We start from the raw sequence: 10,320 nt of genomic DNA, 5'->3' as shown, positions 1-10,320 counted from the left end.
GACACATTTGTTTAGAATCCCACCCTTTGTTAACACCATAGTAGTAGCTTAAGTGTTTCCTCTTTGTTTTTATGGTACTGGGGTTTGAACTCATGGCCCCTTACTTGCTAGGCAAAGTCTCTATCACCATGGTCCCAACCCTTTTTATAGTTTTTTTTGTAAATAGGGTCTCACTTTTTGCCCAAGACAACCTGGATGCTTCCATGGAGCTGGGATGCCTGAGCCAGCCAACTTTGCCCAACTGCTTGTTGGTTGAGATGAGGGCCTCACTTTTCTGGTTGGCCTTCAACCATGATCCTCCTGATGTCTGCTTTTTGAGTAGCTAGGATAACAGCTTTCCTTCCTTCCTTCCTGGTGCTTTACTGCTGTGTCATTTCTTTAGCCTTGTTTTTCACCGATTATTTTTAGTATAGGGTCTTGCTTCTCACGAAGGCCCAGGCCCAGGCTGGAGCTATGATCCACTGTTAGGCTTCCCTTTGCCATTGGGATCATACGAGTTCCATTTTCCCCTGTGGTGATGGAGTCTCTTAAGACTTTTCTGCTAGACTGGCTAGGTACCATGATCCTCCCAATCTCAGCCTTCCACGTAGCTTGGCATGAGAGGCGCTCACTACTGCATCCAGTTAGAGGTCAAGAAGGGGGTCTCCAAAACTTTACTGCCTGGATTGGCCTTGAACTTCCACTATCCAATTCTTAGCTTCCCACGTAGCTAGAATGACCAATGTGAGCCACTGGTGCTTGGATATTTTTCTTCTTAAGTAGTTCATTGCTATGTTGCCCTGGGTGGCCCTAAACCCTTGGGCTTGCCTCTTGAAGCACTTGCCCTAGCTTCTCAAGTAGCTAGGACTACAGGGCTCTACCACTGCTCCCAGCTTTTGCAGCCATTATCAAAGATCATTAAATACCATGAAGGCAGCAGCAGAAAGACCTTGAGATAGACTATGGAGCCAAGACTCTAGGAAGTACTTCAATACAGGGTCAGGTGCACCTTTAGAATCCCTGGGAGCCTTGGGCCCATTCTTACAATGATTCCAGCCCTTTGTGGGGAAAGCAGTTGATAGTGATGGATGCTGTACTCTGAGATGGGCCTAGGTGAAGGGGGTGCTGGTAACTGCCCCTTCTGAGAGCAAGCCATGAGGAGTGGGAGGGCTGTGCTTTGAAGCTCTAGAACTCTAGGCCTCCTCTATAATAGATGTTTCTGGCTGTCCTGGTAGCCTCTGATAGTCTCAGGCTTGAAGACAAACCGCCATAAGCTTTAACTGCAGTGGTCAGTGAAAAGCAGGGAGGGTCAGGTGCCCATTCAGTGGGCGTTCCTGAGCCCTACATTTCCCAAAGATTCCTGCTACCTTTTTAGTTTCTCCAGGGATTTGCCCAGAACTGTGATGAGTTCAGGTGGCCTTGTATCCATCCATGTCTCAGACCCAAAGCTGGTGAATAAACCAGCTGACCAATTAATGAAAGCAGGTAAACAAACTACTTGGCCCGTTTACTTGCCCCTGCAGGTAGCCAACTGCACCTCTAATGCCTGCCTCATGGACTCATGGGTAAAGATTGAAGGCTGAGGCCAGGTTTCCATTTATGCCAAAGCCCTTCAGCCTGGCAGTAAGCCCTAGGCTGGGCTGCCTGTCAGCCTCACTCTGGTTTGCAGCTTCAGGAGGTCTGAGGTCTCAGCTGGGTTTTTCAGACACTGGGAAGTGCACTGGGTAGTCCTGCGACTTCCTGCCCAAAGACTAGTGGATGCAGCCTCCAACTCTGACTCATGGGCTGAGGTGGGAGGGGGAGGGACTGGCAGTGGTGCCAACTGCTTTAGGCTAAGAGAAGAGGGAGGGAGGTCCTGTGATCTGAGCTTAGCTCTCAGTACTGGCCCTGGGAGTGTCCAGCAATGAGAGGAAGCCAGGGCTTCCCAGTTCCGCTGCAGATTGTGTGGTTTTTCTCTAGACAACCAGTTGTGGGGCTTGAACTCTGGGCCTGGGCGCTGTCCCTGAGCTCTTCAGCTCTACCACTTGAGCCACAGCGCCACTTCCGGTTTTCTAGTGGCTAATTGGAGATAAGAGTCTCATGGAGTTTCCTGCCCAAGCTGGTTTTGAACCGCACTGAGTAGCTAGGATTACAGGCATGAGCCACCAGCCCCGGGCAATCCCCCAATCCTTGAAACAGAAATAGCTCTGCCCATCTACTTTTAGGCACAGATGGTAAAAAGGGACAGAGCAGCTAAGACCCCTGTGTAGTCAACATTCTCGCTTATTCTCATCTCTTTGGGGGTACCTACAAGAGGGGAGGCTCTCAACAGGAAGTACCCTCAGGCAGAGATTTGGTGTTTGCCCTGCAACCTAAATTTACCCTAAGCTGAGTCAGGGCTGACACATGACTGAGGAGCCAAGGCTGGGGAAGCAGACCTTCCTTGTTCTCACTAGGTCTAGGACTTTGGGTGTTTCCCATTTGTAAAATGGAACAAAGGAGACCCATAGCATGGAGGATTCCAAGTTCCTCTAGAGGCAGGGTGGACAGCGCGCTCACTGCAGATGACAGAGCTGAGAACGGAGCATTCGCTGGTTGAGTGAAAGCACAACTGGCCCACAAGGGAAGGGCAGGGAGAATAAAGTCACTGCTGTCTCAGTGGGCTGCTCTCTCCCTCAGCACCACGGCCCAGAACCTGGGTGGAGACTGAGAAAGAACCGGCATCCATGGGCCCACACTGGATGCTGGAAGTGGATAGTGGGACACACCCCTTTCCCAAGTCAGGTGGCTTCTCCCTTGCCCACCAGGTGCCAAAGGGCCCATGGACCAAGACCTCTGGCAACAGCTACAAGAGAAGGAGGAGACACAGAGGTTGAGCTGGCTTTATGGGGGACAGGCTAGCTGGGCTGGGCTGGAGGGGGGTCAGGATAAAGATTTAGGATGAACTTTTCAAGGGATTGAGGCTTCAGGTCTCCTAGCTATCAGATGTGGTCACCACCACCAGCACTAAGCCAGTAAAGAGGTGTGGGAGGGAGAGAAGGAGGGAGGGAGGGAGGGAGGGAGGGAGGGAGGGAATGGGACATGGTGAAGACAGGGAAAGGAAGAAGGAGATGGGAAGCAGGGCCTGTGTGGAGTGGAATTCAAAACCAGTGGCTTTGTGTCAGCAGCAGGAGAGGCTCAAAAGGGTGCCTCCCTGGAAGTGTAGGCCACCATGAGGGCCCGCTTCAGCTGCTCATAGGTGACGAACATCACCACGTTCCAGGACCCCAAGCGGAGAAAGGAGGGCATGAACCTAGGAGAGACAAAACACAGGTCACAGGGGACATTTGCATCTCCATTTTCAACCATAAGACTCTGAGCCTCACAGCTGTGCAGCTATGAGCAAAAATCCTCTTTGAGATGCCCCTCCCTTTCTATGGTCCTAGGGATCGAACCGAGGGCTTGTGGTGCTAGCACTTGTTAAAACTAACCCCCAGCATTGAGTCTCTATTTTAAGAGCTACAAACCAAGATGATAGTCCTTCTGGGAAGTAACTCCTCCCCACCAGGAAGCCTGGAGTTGGGGGTGGGGGAAATGGGAAGCTCACCCCTTATAGAAGGCTCGGGGCCCTTCCTTCTGGAGCATGGTAAGAGCACAGTGGCCAGCGCTGCTGTACTGGCCCAAGGCAGAGTTCATATATCTTGTCTTGACCACATCAACAGGGGAGGCGATGACGGTGGTACAGAAGCCCGCCCCAAAAGCAGAAGTGAAATGGCAAGGGAGGTCATCTGCCAAGAAGCAGAAGGCAAAGCAGTCAGCATTTTCCACCCATCCAAAGGAAAAAAAAATGCTTAAGTAGCTATGAGTCTCCTATTTTAAAGTATCAGAGACTTGCCAGGTGCTGGTTGGCTCATGCCTGTAATTCTAACTCAGAGCTGAGGGCTGTGATTTGAAGCAACCTAGTGCAGAGAAGTCCTAAGTGGACTTAGGACTTAGGCAAAAGTGGAGCTGTGGCTCAAGTGGTAGAGCACCAGCCTTGAGCAAAAAGCAAGCTGAACAAAAGCATAAGGCCTTGAGTTCAAGCCCCAGCACAGCTACATATAGCTTTTGTGTGTGTGTGTGTGTGTGTGTGTGTGTGTGTGTGTGTGTGTGTGTGTGTGTGTGTGTGTGTGTGTGTGTGTGTGTGTGTGTGTGTGTGTGTGTGTGTGTGTGTGTGTGTGTGTGTGTGGTTAATTGGAGATAAGAGTCTCATGTACTTTCCTGCCTAGACTGGCTTTAAACTGTGATCTTTAGATCTCAGCTTCCTGAGTTACTAGGATTACAGATGTAAGGCATGGGCACCTGACTCAATCTCACTCTTTAAGCAAAGGGCAAACAGGGTGGAAAGATGTGGTCCTCAGACAACTAGCCCCCTATCCCTTCCTGCATCATTAACTTTAACTCACCTGTCATGAGGTTGGCCCTTAGGAGGGTGTCCTTGATGAGGTCATAGGTCACCAGCTCAGCACAGTTGACAATGGCATTGCGAGCAACATTGGGAGAGGTCCCTACAGGTGGAGAGAGGGTCTGTGTGAGATCAGGCCATAGGGGAGGGGAAGGTAGGGAATGTAGGGGACATTTGGTACCCACCTTTCCAGAGTCCCCGGAACCCTTCCTCACGAGCAATGGTCTTGTAGGCATCAAGGGTGCTTTGGTACCTTCGGCCACCTCCAGCCCGGGCCTGAGCTTGGAAGCGGACCTTCACCACATCTGTGGGCTGGGCCACAGCGACAGCCAGAGCCCCTGTGGTGCTACCTGCCAGGAGGCGGCTCCCAATGCTGGCATCTGTGGGCACACGGGAGTCAGAGGCCAGCTAGGCTTATACTTCTTTTTTTACTCACTCAAACTGCCACATCACTGTCATCTAACTTGCAGAAATAGGCTTCAGACCTTGCATCATCTGGGTGTATTATCATGCCTGTGATCCTAGCTATTCGGAGGCTAAGATGTAAGGATCAAAAATCGAAGTGAGGGCTGGGAAGCTGGCTTAGTGGTAGAGTGCTTGCCTTGCATGCATGAGGCCCTGAGTTCGATTCCTCAGCACCACATAAGCAAAAAAAAAAAAAAAAAAGCTGCAAGTGGAGCTATGGCTCAAGTGGTAGAGCACTAGCCTTGAGCTGAAGAGCTGAGGGACAGCGCCCAGGCCCAGAGCTCAGGCCCCATGACTGACAAAAAAAAAAAAAAAATCAAAGCTATTCATCAAACTCTTATTTCCAACTAACCAGCAAAAAGCTAGAAGTAGAGTTGTGGCTCAAGTGGTAGAGTGCCAGCCTTGAGTAAAAAAACTCAGGCTCTAAGTTCAAGCCCCAGTACCAGCACCCAGTACAACAAAATCCTCTCATCAGACAATATCATTCCTAAAACATGTTCATTTAACCTACTCAAGAGCTAAGAAACTTTCTGTTTAACAAATCCAAGGCTAAGAGAAATAGCTTTCTGAGGTATTAGGACCCCTAAGACTGGTAAACTTTTACCTTTGGTAAAAGGGAGGGTGAACAGGGCATATCAAGAAAGAGAAGTGGACTAGTTAGAAGCTGGTGGCTCACACCTGCAATCCTAGCTACTCAGGAGGCTGAGATCTGAGGATCAGAGTTCAAAGCCAGCCTGGGCAGGAAAGCCTGTGACACTCTTATCTCCAATTAACCACCAGAAAACCGGAAGGGGAAGCTGTGGCTCAAAGTAGCAGAGTGCTAGCCTTAAGCGAAAGAATCCATGCCCTGAGTTCAAGTCCCACAACTCACAAAAAAAAAAAAAAAAAAAAAGCAAGAGAGAGAAAAGGAAGAACACCAATCCCTTCCCCTGATCCATTTCTCCTAAGGATCTTAGAACCTAAAGAAGCTATTCGGCCAAATGAACTAACATCAATCAAAAAAAAGGCTACTGGCTAGGCCCAGGCCAAGGTGTCCATGCCCCAGTCCACACTCACGCTCTGAGCCCTTGGTGTAGAACTGCTTGACGGAGTCATAGAGGCCGATGCGGACCGAGGCGAAGCTCATCTGGCGCTGCAGGCCAGCAACCAACCCATTGTAGAGGCTGCGGGGCCCCTCGGTGCGCACCATGGTCAGGATGGTGCCCAGCACGCCACGGTACTGGGTGCTGGTCATGGTGCGCACTGGCCCCTGACTCTCTCCTTGGATCTGCAAGACCAAAACAGCATGGCTATAAGAATAAGTAGGTTACTCTATCTGTCTTCTACCATTCTGATGCTCAAAATCACCCCCAGCCTGACCCTTGGGGACTCAGTGTTCCTGGGAAGGGAGCAGATTAGATTCTGTCAAGACTCTGGGCTTCATCCTCACCTGCAGCCGGACTTTAGCAGTGTCCAGAGGAAAGGTGATGAGGTCTGCTATGCAAGCGGCTGTGCCGGCCCCCAGGAACTTCACAGCAGCAGTAGGGGGCACATCTGTGGCCTTGAACCCAACCATGATTCTGATTTCCTTCTACCTCCCAGGAGATGGAGAAAAATTGGTGAAGAGGGTACCTTCAATCAGCAAGACAAGATACAGGAACTCTGCCAGAATCTAAGCCAAAAGAAGAGAGTCTACATCAACCAAAGCACCCCAGGCTTCCCCTAATCACCACCCCTGTTTACCCTGGCAGTACCAAGTCCTTAGGCAGGACTAAATGGGCCCTGTAGGGAACATCGGAGAAAGCTGGAGAGAGACCTGAGAAGGCGCTGGAGTAGTTCCACTGAGTTATTTATTATTAGTTATCATTAATATTATCTATTATTTATTATTTGTGAAGGGCTTTCTCTGGTTCACTGCAGCAAGTATGGATCAAGGCAATCTTAGTGCTGCCCCACCCACGTAGCCCCTGGTCCACTGTGGCAGAGATTACACTGATGAGACCCAGGTTCCTGCCCTGCACGTCTATCCTCAAGGCTGACAGAAGTAGGCAAAGTTCTACCAGACCAAGGCTGGACAGGCAAAGACCTATAGGCTTTCCCGGGTTTTAGGCAGGAGGCAGTCTGATGGATCAGGAATTACTGAAGAGAAAAGGAAGGGACAATGTGTGAGTAACTTAATCTCTTCCCAGTCCCTGTACAACTCAGGCCCTATAGTCATTCTCTCAAGTCTGCTCTGCTGGGCACTGGTTCACTGAGTCACAGTGGACAATATCCACCCTTGAGAGGCCTTATTGTTAGGCACAGGGGTGAGTGGGCAGGTGATTCTAGCTGCATTGGGGCTTGCAGGCCATCCTCTCTAAATACAGAGGAGGAAGCATCTGACTCCATTGGGAGTAAGGAAGAGGGGATCAGAATGTGGCCTATCAGAAGGCCAGTTTCCTAGACAATCTGCATTTAAAAAAAAATAGAGATGGGAGGTACAAGTCAGAGCTACAAAGAAGCAGGATACCTAAAGTTTCATTTTGTTGTACTCCGTTTGTTTGACAGGGTCTCTCCATGAAACCCAAGTTGACTTCTAACATGCGATCTTCCTGACTCCACTTCCATGCTTACAGGTGTATACTACCACACAAGACCCAAAGGCTCCATTTGGTATCGGAGTTGGAACACCCTCCTCCACTGCGCCTCAGGAGGAAGTGAGCCCAGCACCAGTGGAGGAGGGTAACCTGCTTCTATTTCCCCTGAGTTCACTTCTCTGATTTCATAGGAGCAGCTGCTCTGGGCCCAGTTGATTGGCTGTGGCTGTTGCTGGGGCTCAAGAGGAAAACACTGGCTGAGGGAGGGAGGATGTGGTGGGAGTTACATGTGAGCACAGAGAACCATGGAAATGAACAACTCACCCCTGCTTCTTCCTCCTGGGAACTCCAACCCTCCCACCTCCCTCCCACCCTTGTCTCTTGGGCAAACAGGACATCAAGATCACCTCACCATAGCAACGGCTCTGCAGGTTGCCTCACCCCACTGTCCAGGTCCTGTATTGATCCTCATAGCAGCTCTTTGGGGACACTGTCCTTACTTCTGTGTTAGTATAAGGAACTTAGAGCCACGTCCACAGACTCCAAAGCTAAGACTGTTTGTTTTGTACTGTTGCCCAACTCCTTATTTCTTTCCTGCTGTTTTCTCGGAACCAGGTACAGACAGTACCTTTCACAAGGGAAGTTTCTTTATATCACTGAATTCAGGCAACTGGTATCTCTTCTCTGGATATGAGAGATACGGTAGCCTGAGTCAATCACTTGCCTGAACTTGAGCCAGATTGAGTGGAAAGGTCAGAGAAGACAGAGACCCTGCTGCTGCCCACAAAGACAGAGGCTCAGCTGCCATTGTAAAAGTTGCCTTGGGGTTGTCTAATGTCAGGTCCTTCAGAGGGGTGGTTATGGGGACAAAGGTCATCCATGCTTAAGACAAGCCTAGAAACTTAATTATATTTGATAGTCCCAGGAAAATAACCAACTTCAGAGCTCAAAAAGTAATCTCAGTTCCAGGGAAAGCCAAAAGCTGGGCGCCAGTGGCTCACGCCTGTAATCCTAGCTACTGAGGAGGCTGAGATCTGAGGATCACGGTTCAAAGCCAGCCTGAGCAGAAAAGACCGTGAGACTCTTATCTCCAATTAACCACCAGAAAACCGGAAGTGGTGCTGTGGCTCAAGCGGTAGAGCGCTTGCCTTGAGCTGAAGAGCGTAGGGATAGTGCCCAAGCCTAGAGTTCAAGCCCCATGACTGACCAAAAAAAAAAAAAGTTATAACCATAGGTACCTATCCTAGGTCTGCAGCTGAGTCCCAGGGTGACCTGGAAGCAATCAATGGGCCTCAGATCCTCCTATATACAACAGAGATCACCATCGTTGTCAGGGTTGGCTGAAGGATGGAAGGAAACCAGAAATGATGATAGCACTTAGTGAACTGGGGAGCTGGTAGTAGATGTTTTTGCTATTGTCTTGAGGATCCCAGCCTCCAATATCAAAACTCTGAGGGGCTGGGAGGAGCCTTCCCTCAGTCCGGACTCTTACCTGGCTTTGTAAGGTCTCACGCTGTGAGGCCTTCCAAGATCAAGCTTCTCTAAAAGCGTCCCATTCTTCAAAATTGCCAGTGGCTATCATGGCCCGATCCCCTTGATTTTCCATAGAAAATGAAGGCCAGGAGACGAAACACCTAAAGGTCATACTATGTGTTCTGTAGGTGAAAGAAAACAAAGGAGCAGAGTTTAAAAAAGAGAATCTACCATGAAGGAACACACTCCAGCAAGGAAAGAACACACAATTCTGCGAGGCCCTTAACTATGTCACTATAAGCAGTCAAGGACTAATTGTGTGTGCGTTAACTTTGGAGTCTTTCCTCTCCAGTCTACTTAAAATCACACGTTGGCTCCCTCCAGGTTTCTGCTTTTCTGATAGTCCTCTAAATAAACATCCTCTAAGCATTCAGCAGACTGCAAAGTGTGGGTGTTGGCCGGAGGGGGGGGTGTCGGTCAATAGACAGTCTCTGAGTTGGCTAGGGCCCAAACTAGGGCTGTGAGGAGGTTGGCGGGGCTGGATGCAGGCTGGGCAGATGGAGCTCACCAACTCCTTTGGGAGGAAACAAGTCTCAGAAAAGGCATCAGGGCCTATGGCCTGGAGCCACCACGTGGGGACTCTCATTCTGATCCTCTCTGACACGCGGGAAGCCCCACCCGAGGCAGGTCAAGAGAAAGGAGCAAAAGGGTATGTTGCAGCCACCTAAACGCGAGTTGAGGAGTGAACACCAGGGAGTTAGTAAAAGGATCGGAGGAGGGAGAACACAAAGACCAAGCGAACAGAAGACAAACATAATCAGTGTTGGAGGAGGGAAGAGAAATTCTAAAAAGGCAGAAGCGCTTGAGTCCACACAGAGGGGCACAGCGGGCGGGGAGCAAGTGTGGCGCGCGCTGGGCTGGGGCTGGGCTCACCGGACCGCAGGGAGAACACACGAGTGCCAGCAGCTGTCAGTCGGCGGGCGCGGGAAGGAGGCACGAACAGTCCTAGATCCGCAGGCACCACGGGCGCGACTTGAAGTGGAGTGGGGACAGGCAGAAGCGGGACGCAGTTCTCGGGAGGCGTGGCCTACGGAATGGGCGTGGCATAGATGGGTGTGGCCTCGGAAGGGGCGGGGCCCACCTGCTGCGAAGGCCAAGGGAGTCAGGAAGCCGCCGCCTCTGCGCACCGACCCGCGCGTCTAGAGCTGTCTCCGCGCCTTCTTCCACTTCCATTTCCGCATTGAGCCCTTTGTATACCTCGAAGGACATCACCTCCCCCCCTCCCTGGCCCGCCATCTTCACTGTGAGAATAGGCCGACCGATGGCCGGAAAGAAGCAATCCGTGACCCGGTCTAGACGCCCCAGGCCGCCCTGTCACGGTGGCCCGGAGTCTGGATGGGGTCCAGTCTCTCCTTTACCCCCTCCCGACCCTTCGCCGGTCGCGGG

The 10,320-nt window shown here is 50.9% G+C and overlaps 1 protein-coding gene across 1 annotated transcript; it reads right to left on the bottom strand.

The window, feature by feature from the left end:
* Positions 1-2,826: 2,826 nt before the first annotated feature.
* Positions 2,827-9,934, bottom strand: Ucp2 (uncoupling protein 2). Its single transcript, XM_070035030.1, has 8 exons — positions 9,808-9,934; positions 8,894-9,056; positions 6,276-6,497; positions 5,903-6,113; positions 4,567-4,761; positions 4,383-4,484; positions 3,545-3,725; positions 2,827-3,250 (listed from the first exon to the last, which is right to left on the bottom strand). Exons 3-8 carry the CDS (start codon positions 6,399-6,401, stop codon positions 3,136-3,138), a joined length of 930 nt encoding a protein of 309 aa, XP_069891131.1. The 5' UTR covers positions 6,402-6,497; positions 8,894-9,056; positions 9,808-9,934; the 3' UTR covers positions 2,827-3,135.
* Positions 9,935-10,320: the final 386 nt, after the last annotated feature.

Source organism: Dipodomys merriami, unplaced genomic scaffold (genome assembly GCF_024711535.1).
Source record: "Dipodomys merriami isolate MVZ:Mamm:240054 unplaced genomic scaffold, mDipMer1.0.p SCAF_25, whole genome shotgun sequence".
Lineage (NCBI taxonomy): Eukaryota > Metazoa > Chordata > Mammalia > Rodentia > Heteromyidae > Dipodomys > Dipodomys merriami.
The sequence above is the reverse complement of the archived record's forward strand: the minus strand, read 5'-3'. Positions and strand labels throughout refer to the sequence as shown.

What these genes read in the sequence shown, in the direction of transcription:
- Ucp2 (XM_070035030.1), bottom strand. Translation starts at nt 6,401, where the DNA reads ATGGTTGGGTTCAAGGCCACAGATGTGCCCCCTACTGCTGCTGTGAAG. An exon ending in CTACACCAAGGGCTCAGAGC is followed by an intron (nt 4,762 to 5,902) that starts GTGAGTGTGGAC and finishes GTGTGCCCACAG; the next exon opens with ATGCCAGCATTGGGAGCCGC. An exon ending in AAGGGCCAACCTCATGACAG is followed by an intron (nt 3,726 to 4,382) that starts GTGAGTTAAAGT and finishes GCTTCTTGGCAG; the next exon opens with ATGACCTCCCTTGCCATTTC.